We start from the raw sequence: 21,542 nt of genomic DNA on the forward strand, positions 1-21,542 counted from the left end.
ATCATCAAGTCATCAGCTACATGAAATAAGAACCACAGTGTAAACTGGGCGCCATTGGCTCACGCCATGTAGCTACTCAGGAGGCTGAGATCTGAGGATTATGGTTCAAAGCCAGCCTGGGTAGCAAAGTCCGAGAGACTCTAATCTCCAATAAACCACTGGAAAACTGGAAGTGATGCTGTGGCTCAAGTGGTAGATCTCTGGCCTTAAGCTGAAGAGCTGAGGGACAGCGCTAAGGCCCAGAGTTCAAGCCCCATGACTGACCAAAAAGAAACTAACAAACAAAAAAAACCTCACTGTGTGAGTAAACAGTGAGTACACAAAATAGAAGATAAGATATATTTTGGAAAACAATGAATCAGAGAGAAAAATCTGGAAATATGAGGGACAGTCCTTTGATCAGTATGGCACATTTATTCTAGAGCACAAGGATTTATTCTATGTCAAAATATATGAAATGAAGATGAAAATCTTTAACCAGGAGTGAAACAATGAAAAGTCATGGGTAAGGGACATTCATCTGCACTGCATTTCAAAAATATTTTAAATGATTTGTTTCCTTTGAGATACAAACTATCTTATTTTTGCTCATGAATTTCTAAAACATCAAAACTAGTGCTAAACCATATTTAGTACTCATCTGTCTTGATACAGTTATTTTAAAACCCACTAGATTCAACATGTCTAAGAAGGACTATGGTTTTGAAGATCCTGCCATTTTAGTCTTGGTAGGATGTGAATTTGTATCCATTTCAGGTGATGCTGTTGCCTGATGATCAAACATTTTACTTTCAGAGTTTGTCACTGTTAGTATATTTGTAAACTTCCAAAGACATAGGTATTCAGATTGGCATTGGGTGACAATCTAGAGTCTGAATCATGATGTGAACAATTAGGAGGGTGCTGTAGTCAGTCTAGCAGGTGGTCATGACAGTCACCGAGAAGGCCATCAGAGAAGCTGGGGGAATCGAAAGACTTTGGACTTCTCTTGGAAATTTGCTACAATTTGGCTGAGACCGGAAGGAAGGATTAACAACTAACTTCTAGAACTGGAGGTATTGTTCTGTGCTTGTTATCCTACACACAGGGAACCCTAACATATAGGTGGATCATATAAGTTAGGGAAGGGAGTAAGACACTAGCCCAAAAATCGTAAGCAAAACTCAGAGCTGGTGGAATGGCTCAGCAGCAAGGGTACCTGCCTAGAAAGGATGAGGACTGGAAGTCAAAACCCAGTACTATATAAAAGAAAAGAAGGAGAAGAATGAGGAATGAGGAAAGGAAAAAAAGAAAAGGAAAAAAGGGAAAGGAGAGGAATGGAAAGGAAGTGAAGAAAGGGGAGGGGAGAGAAGGGGATGAAAGAGGAGGAAGGAAAAGGGAGGGAAGAAAAGAGGACGAAAGGAGAGGGGAGGGGATCGAAGAGGAGGGAAGGGAATTGACTTCTCTATCTAAGGCACAGTAGGTCTTGGAATAGTCTATTTTTGTATGAATGTGCAAATAGGATATGTCCTTCTTGATGTGGTAATTCTCAGGTAAAATGAATATGACTATAAATGCCTGTTTAATGGAAACTTTTAAAGTATTTGTCATTTTCCAGGCATCCTGGAGTCTTGAGTTTACTACTCCATGGTATTTACTCTACTTTCAAATAGGAATGGAGTAAAAACATTGTGGTTCCTTTTCTGTCATCCTACCAACGTTATTCTTCTCTGATGAGTTCACAATGCAGGACTCTGTATAAACTATTCCATGACAGATTTTTTTTATAGAATGACTTTGTTTCTTTCTGATATCTCTGATACGTCAGAGATACGTCAATGGCTTTCCATGGTGTGTGGGATTAAGACAAAAATTCCTCTCTGCTTCGTTCCTGTCTACCCAGTTCTCTGTTCATCTCTTGATACTCTGCCAGTAGCAATGATCTCCAGGCCTTGTCATCATCGGGCATTTCTACAGCTATTTCTTTTTTTCTGGCTGAAACCATCCTCGGCCTTTTGGCTTACTTAGTGTTATTATGTTTTCAGCCTTCAAGCCACATTGCACTCATTCACTGCCGACTTTCCCAGCATAGACAGATCATCGTGCCTGGCATCTCATTGCACCAAGATTTTCTTCTTGATACTTGTCACAATGTTACTTGTCACAGGATATGTTTATAAGTGTGACTACTCATCATGGTTCTTCCTGAAACAGTGCTCACTGCTCAAGAGGGCAGCTGCTCTGGCTCTTCTTGTTCATCTTGTACCCTGAGCACCTAGCATGACGAGTTTGTGAAACAGATGAGGACTGGACACTGGCGCCATGCGAGGGAGGCTGGAGGAATGCTGGTCTTCCAATCCCATCCTCAATGAGCTAGCTCTAGACACCTGATTAGCCCTGTGTCCTCATTGTAGGGCTATTCTGGCTGCATCTCTGGGTGACGTATGAAAAGCCAAACAATCTCAAGTATGTCTAAGTACTGAGGGGTCTAAACAGCATATATATACATAACACTCTTCCAGATGAGAAAGGGCTGCTATTCTGGTGCTATTTGTGCAGCAGAAATACTACATTTTCATTTAAAAATACCAAACCCATACTGTGTTAAAATCATAAGCTTATGCAAATTGGTTATTCCCCTATAAGAGGTTAATCCATTTTCTTTTTATCTAGTTAGTCTCTTTCTCAGATACTATCACTTCTTCTCTGTAGGATGGCTTTTGACTTCAAAGAACTAGAATCAAAGTAATTTTATTTCAAAAAGAGCATGTTTGTCATCTAAATACTCTTCTTACTATCTACTGAAGGAAAGTTCTCTTGCTCCTTTTTTTGACTTTGAACAACAGATTCTCTTCCCCCAAATCATGCCAGAGGCTGTACTCTGCCTCTTAAAATGTCTCCGAGGGAATATATTCTGTGTCCATGTAGGTGTTTTCTTCCAGCACCAAGATAAATATAGACAGGTCTGCTACTTACAGGCTCTGGGAAGCTTGTCCCTTCCACAGAACATGCCACTCACCCAAGCCTTACCTCCAAACCACCATCATCACAGAAGAGCCTCACCAAAATCGCCACACGTGAATTCTCCTGAAACCCATCAATTATGCCAATGTTCATCTCTGAGATCTCATTACAATGGTTTACACGGTATTTTTATTTTACTAAAATGGAAACTATTATAACATTGCTCAAAAATTTTAACTTGTTTGTGAAATTTTTTCCAGAAAAGGAATAATTTTTCAATTATGAGTTTATTTGGAAGTACAAAGCCTTGAACTGAGGGTCTTTATTTATTTATTTTTATTTTTTAATGTGGAAACTGGATCACACTTCAATAAATCAGTTAAAATGAAAAATAGCATTATAAAGAGTTATAGGAAATCATGGAATAATTTGGCTAATACAATGAAATAATTTTTATGTCATTGTATTGCAGTAAGAAGTTGTGATATTGTCTTTTGAACTGGAATAAATTGCCTTTTGTTTTCTTTTTTTTATTTTTTCCTTCTCATCCCTTCCCCGCCTCCCCACCCATTCCTCCCCGCTCCCCCCCACCCCCCGCACCAAAGTTGAAAGTTAATTTTCAACATAACAACTTGTACATTTCATTGTTGCAATGAGTCCACCTGTGGGGTCTTGCACACTTTCAACTATCATTTTTATTTCTAGTCTATAGGCATTGCTTAAGAAACTAATAGTTTGCATGGGCATGGTGGTACATATCTATAACCTCAGCTTCTTGGGAGGAGGTATACAATTATTATAACAAAAACTAAGGCTAACCTAGGCAAAAGTACTAGATTCTATCTGAAAACAAACTAAGAGCAAGTGGACTGAAGTGTGCTTAAAATGGCAGAGTACTTGCTTTGTCAGTTTAGTAAGCACAGGACACTGAGTTCCATCCTTTCAGCATGGCAAAAAAAAAGAAAGAATTTTTAAAAATAAATGTAGAAATATCAGTAAGTATTATCTCAAATGAGTCACTGTCACTTATTTTTGTTTCATTGGCTACTTGCCAGGGAGAGGCAAGAGAATTGTAAGTTCAAGGACATACAATGTTAACAAGACCCTATCCAAAAGTAAAGCATAAATAAATAAAAGAATAGTCGGAGGCATAGTTCAAGTGGTACAATGCTTAATGCTTATTTAGTCCCAGATTCAATCCCTAGTGAGAGAGAGAGAAAGAGAGAGTAATTCTAGTTAAAAACAAATACATTTCACTGAGTAATATTCAATGTACTAGCAATAACAATAAACACAGTTGATATCTAATTTCTAAAAGTCACAGTATTTTAATGTTTGTATATTTGGTAAATAATCAAATAGCATCCTCTTGTTATTTAAAGTGCATTGAATTTTGGCATAGTTCTTCCTATGGAACACACATAGATATTGTACATCCTCTCTCCACATTTTGCTGCCTGAGTTTGGTCTCAAGGGAACACAACCCTGAAACATTAAGCCTGCTACAAATTGCTGTAGGACAATGACAGTATCTTTAAATTCTTTTGTTTCCAGTGGACATAGCCTTAAGTATTGTTCATACATCAGCTTAACACAGGGTTACTTGGTCAAAAGGATGATATTAGAGGAGCTATGGTCATTGGCTCAGGCTTTCTATCTGTCACGATTGAACCTGAGAGTTCAATGTAGCTCTACGAATTTCAGAGGTTTGTTCCCATGACAGGAACAGTTTTCTAAGAGCTAATGAAACTCTCAACCTACTAGCTTTTTCACAAAGTCTGGATAATTTCTGCTGAATTGAACTTGTAAGGAAGGAATTTATAACCAGTTCTAATATATTTGAGGCCTAAAGTATATTAGCCTTTCATCAAAGGGAATGATAAAAAGTAGTATTAATTTGGGTGGATGGTAATTATTTCAGAGCTCATAATTATCCTCCAGTTAACTATAGAGAAATACAGATACATTTTTAATTTCTCATTATATAAATAAGAAGAACCATGGTCAGATCCAAAACCGTAAGCATGCCTCTTCACACATCCTTTGTAAAGGACTTTCTGAGTTATGCTTGTGTTAATCACAAAGGAATTGCATTGGAATTAAATGAGTTCGAAGTTCATGGTCAGGAATTCCCTTTATCTTCCTTAGTCTTGTTGTTTCACCACTGAATCTATTTATGGCCTATAGGAGATATAAAATATAGTAATTACTCTCACTCCCTTTCAGAATGACATGAGGTCTACTTTTCTATTAACTCTAATGAGAGTTATGTGTGTGTTCCTCAGGGAGGAGAGACCAAATCAGGTTTCAAGGTAGAATAAATCACTTCTATATTTGGGTTTTAGTAGTTTCATTTGCTTTAGATTGTAACACTTGAAGATACCCACTTTAAACTGCTGGTACTGGAAATGCAATAGTTGATGTTTAAAAGAAGCTTCAGTTGTGCTTGGAAAGTTGCTAGTGAATATTATTCCTGCTCAAAGGACAACTATTTTACCCTGGGAAACCCCGAGGCTCAGCTCAGAGGACTCCATGGGTATCTAAAAAGCAATGGTCTACTTTTCAGAAGAAATTTAATGTCTACTTCCTTTTTTTATTTCCTCCCACAGTATTTGCTTTGTATTGAAAGTGTTTTTGCATCCTTAATTACATGCCAGAACAACAACAGCGCCAACAAGGTTTTATTAAGATTACAGAGAAAATAAACCAGAGTTGCTTGGTTAAGAGAGAAGAGAGCCCAAAGCACTGGTTTATTTCCAGCTAGGAAATAAAACATCTTAAAATTGTACAGGGATTAGCTGATATCATCCACAAAAGTCAAGTCATTCCAGGGGCCCTTCTTCAAAGAAATCCACATTGAATTTCTCAAGTTGGAACCTGCTTCCTCACTGTGATTTACCCTCAGGGTCTTAGGCATAGAGATAAAGGAAATCTATTTTCTTGCTTCATGTAGGCACTTTCACCAAAATCTCTCACCAAACCTCTTCTCCCTCTTCAATAATCATAAGTATAGATAATTCCTGAGATTAATCAAACCCTAAGACGGGCACTGGTATCTCAAGCCAGTAATCCTAGCTACTCAGGAAGCTGAGATCTGAGGATCGTGGTTCAAAGCTAACCCAGACAGGAAAAGTCCATGAGGCTCTTATGTCCAATCAACCACCAGAAAACCAGAAGTGATGCTGTGGCTCAAGTGGTAGCGTGCTCTCCTTGTGCTGAAGAGCTGAGGGACAGGGTTCAGGCCCAGGGTTTAAGCCCCATGACCAACAAAACAACAAAAATAAAAACAACAACAACAACAAAACCAAATAGGCTGAAATTGATCAACTATGGCTGGAATCTATACAATGTGACTATTTAAATGAAAATTTTCTCATAGTACCACTAATAGAAATTCTTTACTTTCTTTTTATTATTATTATTATCCTTAAGTAGTTGAACAAAGTGGTTAAAATTCAACATGCCAGTTTGTGAGTACAATGCAGCTTAATCAAAGTCACCTTGTTCATCATTCTCTTTTTCCCAACACCATCAATTTTTTAGTTGTGGTAATTCAAGCTTCTTGCTAATGATGCCCAAGTTATGTATCTATGTATGTAACTATGTATGTATGTATGCACTTACTTACTTAATAGTATAGGTGTCTATGTGTGTGCACTTCTATCTCAATTTACATAACTTTTATTGGGGACTCTGGAGAAAAGCCTTCCTCTTTAAAAATCAGTCTATACTGATTTTACAAAGGCTTCATTGTGATCTTTCCATATGTGCATAGAATGTATTATGATGAACTTCATTCCTTCTTATCCTTGTCCCCAGTTACTTTTTAGTAGGTATCACGCTACTGTTTTCATAGGTCTATATAACTGCATTACTTTCATCTTCCCCCACCTTCTAGTTTGTATTCCCCCTATAAGTCCAATAGTTGCAACCTAAATTGCTAAATTAATATTCATATCTGTTTTTAACTCTTCAGTTGGAAATATTTACAGTTATTTGGCAATGTGGCCACATTGAATGAGCCTAGTTGAATGAACATCAGGTGAAATTGAATGGGTTTTTTGTGCTAAAACACAATCATAGGGAAAAGAAGTAGGTATCTGTGAACTAGCAACTGGGTAGTAATTAAGAAAAACAGTTATCGAGGTTTTCTCAATGATTACATACCAGTGTGATTTTAAACCTTATCATTTAATTAGTTGTGTATAATTCTCCTGTGTTTATTATAAGTGACCTTGAAACCATGACTTTATAGTTGAAGTACTCCATTGGTCACTTCAATTACAATGATAAAATTTCCCTTTTCCAGTCCTTTAATCTCTGCCAGTTATTGATGTTTTTCAAAGCTATATCTCTGAGTTGATGAACTAGAACTGTGTTTTATCTCTTTTTATTTTCCTTCTGTTTCTGGGATAGTGTTTTCATTCTTTGATGGTTGTTATAATCATAGGTTTAGTTTTGAATTACAAACATAAAGTAGAGTAATCACTGAAAAGACATAGTAGTCTTTCTCAAAATGTCTAACATCCTTTCCTACCAAGTATGTTAAGAGTTAATACTTGCTTCTTTATTTTAGATTACTGAAATCAACACATGACTTTCCTCCTTTTTTCTCTGACTCTTGTTTTAATGCATGACAAAATCTTCTTGCTTACTGCTCTGTCATTGGCTGTCTTTTAACTTGAGTGTCCTGTGTTTGTGATTGCTTTTTGCATGAGAATTATGAAATGTCATAAAAATTAAATGGTTGTGAAAATGAAAAGAGAATGTGGGGGCTTTACTTGCTTTTTTGTATGTGTTGAGTATGTCTATTATGTGACACTTAAAATTACTTTCATATACCCTTTGACTTCCCCTTTGGTTTTCTCCTTTATCTTAGCAAATTAATATTGTTAAGAATAATATAACATTTATTAAACATTCACAGTAGTTTAATACAATTATTCATCTAAAACATGATCCTATTATAAATAACTAAACTGGGCATGAAATTACAAGAGGGCTTATTTCCATTATATTTCAAAAAAGAACTATAAAATATAAGCCCTGACTCTGTAACTACATTAATAACTAAACACTGATTTCTAGTGATGGTACCTTTTCCCTGCCAAGTGATGCGATTATCTGTTGAAGCATTTGTGCAGGTGGCAACTGTCTTAAATCCACTGATAATATTTAAATGAGAACACATGGGGGAATATTTGTGTAATGACAAGTAATTTTAAAAAGTCACAGTTTTTTTAAATATATGAATTAAAAATGTGTAAAATCCAAGTGTTAATGCTCTTACAAAAACAGAAGAAGAAAAACAGAAATAGGAATAATCTCAAAATGTTCATATCTCTATTTTCCCTAATGTTATTATCTTGTCCCGAGTTTGAAGAGTGAATATGACCTACTTTCTTTATTGTTATTGCCAATTAAAATTAGAGAAGACACTGAATAAATTAATTTCTTTCAGCTATTAAAACTGTTTGCTTTTTGTATAAAGTGGGTGTTCTTTTAAAAAGTAATTTCTTTCCCTTATGACTGACTAAAACTTCAAACCCTAATGTATTTTTTTGCACTGAATATGTTCACAAATTGATTGTGTGAGATATTTTGGGGAAAAGTGTATTTTTTCTTAAAAAAATGATCAACTATGATGTCATCACTTCCCTAATCTTTTTGGAAATACTCTTGAGAATTTTAGTACTTAGAATTATTTTTTCCCCCTCAGTCTTGTTTATTCTTGAATTGTCTTTTTTTTTTCCCTCCATTTCTCCATTCTCAATCCTAGGTCCCCTTACAAAGAAACACACAGATGATTTAGGTGATAATGACGGTGCTGAAGATGAAGGTATTTTTTTCCACCAACTATTTGCATGACCAGGGCTTCAATCACTTTTGCCACACCTTCCTATTTTTTTCTTCTTGTCTTCTTTTTTGTTTTTTTGAAGAGTTGTTTTAAATTCCCGTTTTTGATGTGTTTTGTCTTCTTGCTTGTTGTTGCACATAAATATACATTTTAAATTTTTTTATAAAAAATTGAATGTTAAGTTTTACATTTTGATGCCAACCATTAAAATGTTTTTAAACAAGAGGGGCATTTTTTTTCTTTTCTTGAACTGACTTTTGATATGTTGCATCCCACATTTTGACAAATTCGTCCACATTCTTTGAACTAACAATCTTTCCCTTATAGTCTCTCTGTGCCCATTTGCATGTTTTCTAATCTGTGTAAGTATTTCAGCCCTATCAAAGTGTGTTCATTTTTGCATCCAACATTTGTTTTAAAAAGAAGCCCATGCCCAATAAAAATAAAAGTCAAACTAAAAGCTGACACCAAGTGTTTCTTGAGCAATATGTTTTCCATTTAAAAGTACTATTTTCTCTTTCTTTGCTTAAATGTTATATAAATCAAAAGAAATTATGCAAATATCAAAATGTTTAACACCTACTCAGGTTGTGGAATAAATATTGTGCAGCCAATTAAGTGCTAGAAGTTGTAAAGAGCTATTTTAGGTAAAGGTTATAAATGCTCTCAGAAAACATGATTAAATTGCAATCCTTTAGTTTATAACTGGTAATATTTACTAGATTGGAAAATAATATATTGAGATTTTCAAAATGCAGTCGTTCATAAGCAACAAAATATTTCCTACTTCATTAATATAAAAATGATTTCCTTTTTCTTATGACATACAGTTCTGATTTATTTTCTAAACCCCAATATCAGTAGATTAGTGACATTTCTTACCCTTTGGGTTCTTACTTAGTATTTAATTAAGGATCTGGCAGAGATCAGGGATACTTTTATCTCATTTTGGTTCTATATCAAATGTGAATTTCTTTCGTTTTTTTTTTTTTTTTTTCGTTTTTTTTTTTTTTTTGCCAGTCCTGGCTTGGACTCTGGGACTGGGCTCTATTCATATGCTTCTTTTGTGCAAGACTAGCACTCTTATCACCTGAGTCACTGAGCCACTCTGGCTTTTTCTGAGTAGTTTATTGGACATAAGAGTCTCATGGACTTTTCTGCTCCAGCTATCTTTGAATTGCATTCCTCAGATCTCAGCCTCCTGAGAGGTTAGGATTACAGGTATGAGCTACCAGCACCCAGCATTTTTCTTTATTTTAATCTTACCCTAGATTTACTAGTGATTCCTCCAAACCTAGAAATTAAATCACATTAAAGCTATTAATATTGTCTTAAAGTGGTTTTTAAATAAAATAATTTACAACCAGGTCAACAAAATTGCTAGCTCCATAAGTTATAAGTGAATGACTCTTTCCTAAACAATCTGCATCATTTGAATTTTACTTTTCTATTGTGATACAGTAAATCTTCCTGCAGTAGAAAATTATATTTAATATTAATATTTTAAAGGAAATTTATATCTGATTACAATTTCCATTTGTCATATACTCAGGCAGTACATTAAAGATTAAATGTAAAACAAGTACTAATATTTGAATCGTTGTAACTGCCCAAGAGATACCATTTTAAAGATTTTTAGATTAAAATAAATATAATCACAATATGAATGTTGTGATTTCTTAAATACCATTGGACATTTTGTGAATTCAAAAGAGATTGATTGACTTCTTAGGGCAGTTATAATTCCCAGTGACCTAAAAGAGCCTGTTTCCTCTCTCAGGCTTTAGAACTTGTTGTACCTCTGAAAATCTTACTTCTTCTTTATTTCTCACCTAAATAATAATTAAATTATGAAGGAGCTCAGTGTGTATCTTTGTAAACTCGAAAATATATTAATGTCACAAGTTTGAAATATGTCATCTCCCTCTTTTCAAAATATATTGCTTGCTGTTTTAATATGATTCATTTTTTTCATTTGGTATAAAGTAACAAACATCGTATTTACATATTTAGAATAGATATCCCCACGCTGTCACAACAAGTTAAGCCCTGTAAACACGAATCTACTAAATAGATCTGCTTTGAAGCACATTTAACATTTTTAATTAGCCATTAAAAATATTCTAACCCCCTATTAAAATTGACAGGGACTATTCAGGTTAAGTACTAAACCACTCAGTCACAAGAGTTATCAAATAAATATTTTTTAATGCTCTAAAGTGTAGAATGTTCAACCATTCATTTCTAGTCCAGTCGGCTCTGTCTTTTTTTTTTTTTTGGATAATTGTTGTGAAGAAAAGAAAGATGAATTCAAATAAATATCCCATGAGAAAGAAATTATAGAAAGGCCTGAATATCCTCTACTCAATTATTTTTAAGAATCATTTTGTAGAGGTGGGGGTGAATAAAAACTAGATTAATTTTTCACACTTAATTTGTTCCAGGTGTTGAATTCCTGCCCTGAATATAAAGCCAATTGTAAATTATTTGATATATTACTCTTTTTTGTTCCTTCACTCTGAAATAAGTTATTTGACTAGTTACCTGAAATTCTCCTTTATTTCTTGAAATGTGTACCACTTTCCCTGCTACCAGAACTCTGTTTCTGAGACATTCAGTAAGCCCTGTATGTTATTTCCTTAAGCCTTAAAGAACACACCTCTCAGCAGAAACCACTACCCATTTCAAATTCTGTGGGTCTCTGCCATCATCTTTTTACTATCTCTAGATTAAACACAGTGGTATCATTTTTCTCATGGTTTTTTAAATAAGTATGTGAGCAGTCTATCTTATAGGCTGTTTCCATTGTTTTAAAAAGATATTCTAAGCAGGGAGTTTATGGCTCATGCCTGTAATACTAACTACTCAGGAGACTGAGATCTAAGGATTGCAGTTTGAAGCCAGTCCAGCCAGGAAAGGATGTGGTACTCTTATCTCCAGTTAACTACCAAAATGCCTAGAAGTGGAGCAATGGCTGAAGTGATAGATCACTAGTCTTGAACAAAATAAGTTCAGTACATATAGGGTCCTGGGGCTTGAACTCAGGGCCCCAGGACCAGCACACACACACACACAAAAATAAATAAAAAATAAATAGGCTAAAGGAATACTCCAGATTCTACAAATTTAGTGTAGGGATTTTAGGAGACTTAATTTATTATTTATTCTGCTAAGAATAACCTAATTTTAAGACTTTATTATCTAAATATAATGTTACACTCTACATAGAACACTAAAGAGATGCTCTGTAGATTTTGTGTCTTTTAACTAAAATCCTGCCTCTTTATTATATCCAGTTTCAACAGGCACAAATTAAGGCAACAATTCTACATCATTTTTTGTGGTTCTGAATGATAACTGAGGCCCTAAAAATTCGAGTGGGTGTTACAAAAATATTCTTTTATGAATCAGAGAAAGATTTAATTGAGGCAATGCCTCACAAGTTTAAAACTGTTAAAACTAAAAAATATAGCCAATTACCCACTTTATGAGTCTTTAAGAAGGAAGAAACCCATAAACATATTGAAGGAGTTATGTGACTAATAATTATTCACCAGGACTATTAAAGGGAATTGTCTCCCAAATCTTATTTGTCAGGCACAAAATAATAATAAGTACGTTAGACCTATTGACTCTTGCTATGATGGTATAATATTTAGGTTTATTAGCAGGATGACATTAAAATCCAGGTTTCTACTCAGAACAAGTTGGTTCTTTTATTAACAGGAAAACTTAATTAAAATACATTCCTGAAAATTTACAAGAAAACTAATCAGCAATAGAGAATTTTTCCCTTGAGCATTTCACTACTATGAATTATGGGTGTTTTCCATGGCTGGAAACATTAGAAATAATAGAAAACAAGCCATTCATGATGAACTACTTCGGTTTTACTGGAAATAAGCTGTTTTTTATGGTCTCTGAGAGACTTCTGATAATTTTAGTAAAGTCAGTAGGTGTTGTTAGGGCAAAATGAAAATTCTTAGATTAAATTTATATATAATTTGGAACATTATATAGAGTTGGTTAAAGAAGAGTCTGCCTTCAAAATAACTTTTAAAAATTCAATATAAATTACTAAAGTACATTTAATGTATTCAACTGAAGACAAATATCCTCTAAAATGCGATTATTAAAATTATGGTCTGAGCAGATAGTATCAATGCCAGTTCACTGCTGTATCCATTTTACTCATAAAAATCTTTCAAAGAAAGTAAATATTAGAATATGAAATTTTGCATTTCATATTAAATATAATATGTAATACAGTATTATTATGTGATATGATTACAGTCTGTCACCTATAGTCCTAATTACTCAGGAGGCTGAAATCTGAAAATCATGATTCAAAGCCAACCTGGTCAGGAAAATCCATGAAACACTTATCTCCAATTAACCACAAAATAGCAGGAAGTGAACCTGTGGTAGAGCACCAGCCTTAAACATAAAATCTAAGACACAGAGCACAGGTCCTGAGTTCAAGCCCTAGTATGAGCACACACACGCGTGCACGCACACACAAACACACACACACACACACACACACACACACACACACAGAGTCTAAGACAAACCAGTCTGATAAAGTCCTTTCCTTATTCCAATTATTTTGCATTCAAAGTTTTCCAAAGATTGTGAAGTTTCCTAATATTTCTTAGCAGTGCTGAGGATACTAATATCCACTAATTTAACCTATTTTAGTAATTAATACTCCTAACAGCATTTAGTTAATGCTCCATACAGCATCAAACTCAGTCTCTTCAAGCCAACTATTTTTTCTCTAGCACAGAACTTTCTCGAAAAAAACTATTAAATGCACTCATTTGAGACAAGGCGGAAACCTTTGAAAAGATGGAAAAGACAAATTTAAAATTAGAATCAACCCATCAAGATACAATTCTTTCAAGTCTGATTTCAAATGGAAATATAAAAGATTTTGCTAAAAAAAAATTCTTAGCTTCATTTGCCATATATCCAGGATTTTCTGACATTGTCCACTTTTTTCTGGTATTAGGTATAAAATGTGGCATGTCTTCTCAATGTGGCTCTACATTATTTTCCAGGTGAGCCGAATGGTTCTATCAAGATTTCATTACTGCTCACAGTTGGCGCTTTGTAATTCTATGTAATTTTAATTAAAGAAGAATTCTGAAGCAGCCTCCCTCTGTGCTACCTCCAAGCATACAATTAGCAGAGTACAATGTCTGCTGTGAACAGCCAGTTAATGATTTCAGTTTAATAATTTATTATTGCTGCTCCAGCACCAACCAGAGTAGGAAAAATATGAAGCTAAAGCTGTATGCAACAAACAGGCATTTAAGGTGCCCAGTTTTAACAATTTCAAAAGGAATGCTTCATGTAGGTTTGACATCTTCACAAGCTCCAAATCTTTACACAGGAGAGAATACCATTTTCCTTCAAAGACATTCCAGGAGAAAATAAATGTAGGTTTCCCTCTTAAATGTAGCTGTGTCTAGCTGATGACTTTCTTTGTCAAAGCATCCTCCTCTAAGTATTTAGAAACAAGGCATTCTTCTGGAGTACACCCATGGGGGCGGGAGGCGTGCCTGTAAGTTTATACACTGGTATTAAGTCAATTTAAATGAGTCTTTAAAAAGTCTTTAATATCTGCCAGGAACCAATTCCTCAATATGAAAATCTAGACAAACACATTAAGCTGCAATTCTGATCCTTAGAAGAACTTTGTTTTTAAGAAGTCATTGTCTTATTACAGCAAAAAATTGATACATTTAAATTAGTCCTTGTTTTCTGGAAATGTAAAATAGACTAAATAATTGCCAGGTCTTTCAAGCAAATTTGCATATTAGTACATTTTGAAAGCCTTGCTTCACTATTAAAGTTAAAGGAGATTTTAATTTGATAAATGGCAAAAAAAATCCTAAAGCAAAGTAATAAAAACTATACTTTTAGGAGAGAGAATGATAGAAAGGATGACACTAATCAACATCTATTGTACTCATAAACTTACATAAATTACAACTACTTAAAGATAAAACTTAATTAAAAACTAAAGTAAAAAATAAACTAACCTTTTATATGATAATTTCAATATAGGTGTCAGAAAAATATATTTAATGTAATTTTAATTTTGAATTAAAGAGAACATAGGCTTCCACATAATAATAATGTTTTACTCCTAGATTCGTAGCTAAACATTCACATATATATATATAAATAAAACATTTAAATTTATATGATTGAACCAATATAGAGGTTAGAACTTTTTTCTATAGATGTCAGTACACATTTAGCACTGACTAAATTGTTCTGCTTTTCTTTTTACTTTAATTCCACAACCTTGAAAACACTGTAGTTTGGGTCAGTAGATCTTAGAAAATTAAATGCATTAGACTGATAGATAGAATTTAAAAAAATCTTTACATCAGACTATTTTTATTTTATACTAGAACTTAGCTTTCTATGTCTTCTGACTGCCTGATTAAGAACACAGAATGAGAGTAAAGGCAAGAAAAGTACATTAACTACAGGAAGAAGTAAAGAAAAATATATTCTGTTGTTCTCCCAAATATTAAGGTATGTAAGAAGAATGAATTGGCCTGGATTTGTAAGGAACCACACTGAAATAACATTCCCATAAATGCAACAATAACTGGTATTCATACACATGACTTTATTCAGTCAACCTTCATTCAATGATACTTAAACTGTAAAATTAGACTTTTTCAATAAATCATACAATACTATAATTATGTTCATAATCAGGAGCACATCAATCATGTTGCCTTTGATATAAAGTTGTACAAGTAAATAAGAGGTATAACAACCAATTATTTTGTACACAAGAACAATTATATCATTTTCCTTAGTTTCTGGCTTATAAATTCCTAGTGAAATCTGCAACACTGATAAAAAGTAGTTTGAAAGTAAGTTTTTTTTTAGTATAACTACCACTTCAGGAATTAATCAAATTGCACTAAAATTTGTACTTTTCTTTTCAACCACATTTCGCAATTCAGTTTATAACTTATAAACAAAATTTCATGTGGCAAACAATGGAAGCCTATTGCTCTATTCTTCAGTAGCACTTAATAAGAGTTGCTTGAGAAACACTTGAAGAAAAACAGCAATTTAAAAACCTATATCAAAATCATTCCCTCTTGTCCCTAAAGTGGAAAACTGTAGTTTCTGTTTCCTTTTTTTTTTTCTTTTTTGAGGATAAGAACAATTGCCAACCATTTGTTTTTCAGATATTCGGGACAGTGGGGGTCCAAAGCCAGTGATGGTGTATATTCATGGAGGCTCATATATGGAAGGTACTGGAAATTTATACGATGGGAGTGTCTTGGCAAGCTATGGCAATGTGATTGTCATCACAGTCAACTACCGACTTGGGGTACTTGGTAAGGAATCTCTTTTTCTGTTTTATCATTAGTCCATTAAATACTTACTCTCTTTTGACTTTGGTTTTGCTTTCCTTTAACTCTTGACTTTTGGGAATTGAACTGTGTGATAGTTCCAACAAGTTCTATAAATGCTCATACATAACGCACAGACCAGCAGGGAAAATTTTCAAGTGTGAAACTGACAGGTAATGAAATCATTCTCATTGTTGCCAAAGTACTTTGTGGTTTTGCTTAACAGATCCAATGAAAGGCCTTTACTAAAAAGTCTCTGAACAAACTTTGATCTTCCTCTACTTCTCCTTCCTTCCTTCCTTCTTTCCTTCCTTTCTACCTTCCTTCCTTCCTTGAATCCTTCCTCTTTCCTTCCCTTCCTTCCTTCCCTTCCTTCTTTTCTTCATTCCTTTTTTCTTTCTTTCTCTTTCTTTTTCTCCTTCCTTCCTTCCTTCCTTCCTTTCTATTTTTTCTTTCTCTCTTTCCTTCCTTCTTTTCTTCTCTTTCTCTCTCTTTCATTCTTCCTTTCTACAATGTTATAAAGTTGCCTGAAGTTTGCTATGGATTTAGAAGCAAGTTTATTTTCTCTTTGGGAATATACGGTATATGGACTGGTTTTGGGGAATGATCACCTACTATTGCCCTATGGGAATATTTTCTCTGTATTTGATGTATTCTTTAATTTTGCAAATCAAATATTAAATTCATAAGGTGATGGAAAGTCCATTAATTTTTACTGTTCCTAAAAAATCATAAAGTCAAAGTAGAGATTCTTGGTTTTGAAAAATAAAGTATGGGAAAATATTATTGGCAGAATATCTTTTCATATAGTTTGAGGGAGGCATTAGCAATGGACATAGCTCATTGATAAAGATAAAATTTGCTATTTTACCAACCTAAATTTCTTATAATGTTGGCACAATTTGAGTGTAAAATCACTGTGTCATTAAAAAGTCTCATCTGTTGTATTTCAGTTAATACAATTTAATAAAAGATCACAATTCATCCATGAAAGATTTTATTCTTTAATCTTAATTGTGCTCAAAGATTTCATTCCATCCTACACAGAGGTATAATTTATCATTTTGTTTAGACAAAGAGCTATATCACTCTTAAACTCTTTTATTTTAAAATATTTTGAAAGAGAACTATGATGATATATTCTTTCATAATCATTTATAATATTATATATTTTGCCAGGTTTCTAACTCTCATGCAATTATAATTCTATATTTATTTTAATCACATATGTAATATGATTAGGTTTTTTGGGGGGGTGGTCTGGTCATGGGGTCTGAACTCTGGGCCTGGGCACTGTCCCTCAGCTTTTCAGCTCAAGGCTAGCACTCTACCACTTGAGCCACAGCGCCACTTCCAGTTTTTGTTTTGTTTTTCTGCTTATGTGGTGCTGAGGAATCAAACTCAGGGCCTCATGCATGCAAGGCAAGCGCTCTACCACTGAGCCAACTTCCCAGCCCTATGATTACTTTTTGTAATTAAGTTTGTATGTATTCAGGAAGGAGAATCTTTAAGAATATGATTGTGAAGTCTTAATCTTTTTGTAGATTGCTATTTTGAAATTTGGATTGCATTAGTCATTTCAATACAAGCATAAACATGTTTGTAGTCCTGTAGAAGTAGACATTAGTTCTACTTCAGGGTCAAATTATGTATTGTTTCAGATGATTTTATAATTTTAATGTGCAGAAATAAGTGTGTTGTTACCAAGAGAAACTACGAAAATTGGAAGATACATAGATATGCTCATACTTATTCTGAAGTCTTATTATTTGTAATCTTCTAGAATATGCGTGCTTTAAATATCTACAATGCTTTTCATTTCAATGATAAAATTGTTTATAATTTTTAAAATTTTGGTTATTGCTCTCTTATTTTCCTGAATTTCTCAAGTTACAACTCCTGAGTTGTGCTGAGTTTTCAAACTGAAAGTGTTAAATTAAATAAAATAGTGTTAAAAAATTTTAAAGACTTGAACATCCAGCTAGTCATGGACATGTGTTTTCTTTTAAAAGTCTTCATATTGCCTTTTTCATTTATTATGTATGCTTGCATATAACACAATTCCATAAAATGGACTTTATTGTTACAGTAGCCATTTGCTTTTTTCCTTTCTTTATGTTTGTCTCTAACTTATTTAGAACTGGTGGGCTGTTGGCATTGATCCATTCATGCCTAAATTCCAAACTGTGGTTCAGGATGTGGGACAACAAATTAACAAGCCAAATACAAGAAGAGCACAGTCAAGTGCTTGGACTGTACAATTTTGAACTGTTGGTGTTGATGGATTTCTTGGTTGTTAATGTTTATTCTGGCTCTCTTACACTCCTAGTTTTGTCTTTAGTTGCTCCTGTATTCCTGTTAACCACCTCTCAGAAACAGCCAAGGTAGTCCTTTATTGTTCTCTCAATCTGACAAACTGCAAAACTGCATGTAAATCATTTTATGCATAGTTTAGCACATTAATTCTAGAATGAATGGATTCTGATCACTTTCTTCCAGATATATATATATATATATATATATATTGGGCCTTATGAAATGAATTTAAATGGATTAATTCATGAAAAAGAAATTACCAGAAACTTTGTTTCAGCAACCTTACCATAAGTGGCACACATTAATCAATACCAGCAGTGAGTCACACAGAACCATTACAATGAGAGCTGCAGAACTTTGTGGTTGTTGTAAACAACTGATTTAACAGTAACAAGGTAAGCCAAGCTCTCTTGAGTGTGTGATCCAAAAGTATTGATGTCAAGGTCTTACATGGATAAATTCTTAGAGAAAAGGTTTGTTCCCACATCTGAGGAAATCCTGAATTCTATTCAATTCAGGTGTATTGTTGTGAAAGAAATTAATTCCATATTCCAATATGCAAGTTGCAGAAGTATACTACAATTGTTCTAACCTGAATGGTGAACCAATCAGTTTGATATTGCCACTCAAGTGAGGAAGTGTGTAAGTTTCATCTTTTGATTTTGGTGATAAGTACAAATGTAATAAAAACTCAGTTATAAAATTTATATCCCTAAACATTCTTTAAATAGTCTAGTCTAAAGCATTTCACACTTTAAAAAGTTACAAATTTCCAAGTAGGAGCAGTATAATGGAAAGTACAATACCTCTTCTAATAGCGTTGCTCTGATGATCTCATGCAAACAGTTCAGATTCTTATCACAACGTTTTTGTGGTGTTATAGATATTCCTCAAAAACACTAGAAATGGAACTACCATAATACTGTCACATAGTCCAGCAACACCATTCTTGGGCATTTATCCAAGATTGCTGGAAGCATATAATAAAGATGCTTATGCATCCATATTCATTGCTACAGTATTTCTCATAGTCCAGTCATGGAAACAGCCTAAATAGTCTAGATTGAAAAATGAATTAAAAATATGGTATATATACATATATATTATATCATATATAATGCATTTGTAATGATTATGTATGTACTTATATGTACAATATGTAATTAAATTACATGTGAAATATGCAATTGTAAGTAATTTTATTTCATATATTTTTCATTAGTAGATATGTAATTATATTACATATATAATATATGCAACAAATTTATTCATTTATGAGGAAGAATAAAGCCATTTTTAGGGAAATGACTGAGAGACACAAACTGCATGTTTTTTCTCATATGTGGAAAGTAGATCTAATATAAACAAATATAGAAGACATGTATGGCTGTATGAAGATATACACAAACAAATTAACTAAAGTATGGTATATACAGAGGTGAATTCCCTTGTTGGACAATGTATGAACAGTTTAACCAAATGAATATCAGGATTCTGAAACATGCATGGCTGTGAGAAATGGGTTTTAAGGGGAACAGGGCAAATGAATGGAGAGAGGAAGAGTAGACAAATGTAGCTATAATACTCATTGTGCATATGCCAAATAGGTAACATGAAGGGATAGGCGGTGTTAGAGTACATCAGGGAGAATGATGGGAGCTGTGACCATCGATCAAGATGCATTGATCAAGATGCAGTGTGCTCATAAATTGATATGTTGAATTGAAACCCCTCTGTGCAAGTACTTAAAGATAATCCATTTTTAAAATTCTCTTTGGCTTTCTCCTGGAGTGGTAATATGAATCATTTCTATGACTGTGTGGTATCTGATTTATCCCTTTGTAAATACTATGGCAATGATAAGGAGAGCCACTGGTAAAGTTGACAAACAGGCCAGCAGTTATAAGGTTCTACCTCTGACCTGACTTCTTCAGCTTTACCTTAAAACTCCTGGTGACCCTACCTCGGGTCCTAAACTGACCATTTAGGCTTTCTCACACTTCTTGCTAGTTACATTTTGACACATACTCCACATTTGCATCCCTCAGCATGCACATCTTTATTTATTTAATACATCCTCTCTGTATCCTTTAAAATGTACTGCTGATAATTGCTAGTTGGGTGACTATTAATGTTCTAGTGTATGGATGATTAAAAGGGTCATCTTGGCAACTTAAGGAGAAATGCTTTGATTATGTATTATTTTTTCAAATTTTTTATCTTTATGCCTTTTTGTTAGCATCAATTAGTAGTGCAACAGGGTTTCAATTTGACATGTCCATATATAGACAACCTACTTTAACTAGACAAAAACTCTCAATCATTCTCCCCCATCACCCTTCCCATTCACAATCTTCACTGTATTTTTAAAGAGAAAAATAACTGCTATTAAATGTTATGATTATAACCAGAAATTGTGCATTCTTATGAGCAATATCTAGAGGGAGAATAATATCAATCATTCAGTTTGGATGGGGTACTGGGCACTAAATATTCCTGAAAATAGAAACTACTCAAATGATAATATAAATTACCACAATGGACTCTTATTTTGACAAACAAAAAACAATCTCATCAGGTATAGTTTATTGATATTTTTTGTCTTAATATGGTTATTTTGGAGGCAATTAGGCAATGCCAAATTTAAGCTTACGTGATTTATTTTACAAAATTTTGAAGTGTTTTAGAAGTATTGTCTATTTTATAATTTGGTAAATTTGGGGGAAAGAGCTAATTAGATATTTTACCTAAGAATATGACTTCTACATTACACACTCATGAAAGACTACTTTGAAACCCTGTCTCATTTTCTTGTATTTAAAGAATTACATTTAATTTACTTCATAATGTCAAGTAGTGCTCATTTGCCTTCAACTCTTGAATGAACCAAATTTATTTTTCATTACAGTTAGTTAATAGGATTTGTTGATTCTTCTATGTAGACTGTCTAGCAATCTTAATTCTTTGAGTCTTCTAACAACTATTACTTCTATGTGCTCAGTCATCATATAGGTGAAGTTGAGTCAGCA

The 21,542-nt window shown here is 33.7% G+C and overlaps 1 protein-coding gene across 7 annotated transcripts in view; it reads left to right on the top strand.

Moving 5' to 3' along the window:
* Nlgn1 (neuroligin 1) overlaps positions 1-21,542 on the top strand; it is an 845,315-nt gene that overhangs the window by 381,499 nt on the left and 442,274 nt on the right. For 4 of the 7 annotated variants that reach the window (XM_013016176.1, XM_013016181.1, XM_013016177.1 and 1 more), the window contains 2 exons: positions 8,723-8,782; positions 16,030-16,182. In XM_013016176.1, coding sequence (XP_012871630.1) covers positions 8,723-8,782; positions 16,030-16,182 — 213 coding nt within the window. The remainder of the gene's footprint in view (positions 1-8,722; positions 8,783-16,029; positions 16,183-21,542) is intronic. The other 3 variants (XM_013016179.1, XM_013016180.1, XM_013016182.1) reach the window with 1 other exon arrangement.

The sequence above is a fragment of the Dipodomys ordii genome, unplaced genomic scaffold (assembly GCF_000151885.1).
Source record: "Dipodomys ordii isolate 6190 unplaced genomic scaffold, Dord_2.0 Scaffold30, whole genome shotgun sequence".
NCBI lineage: Eukaryota > Metazoa > Chordata > Mammalia > Rodentia > Heteromyidae > Dipodomys > Dipodomys ordii.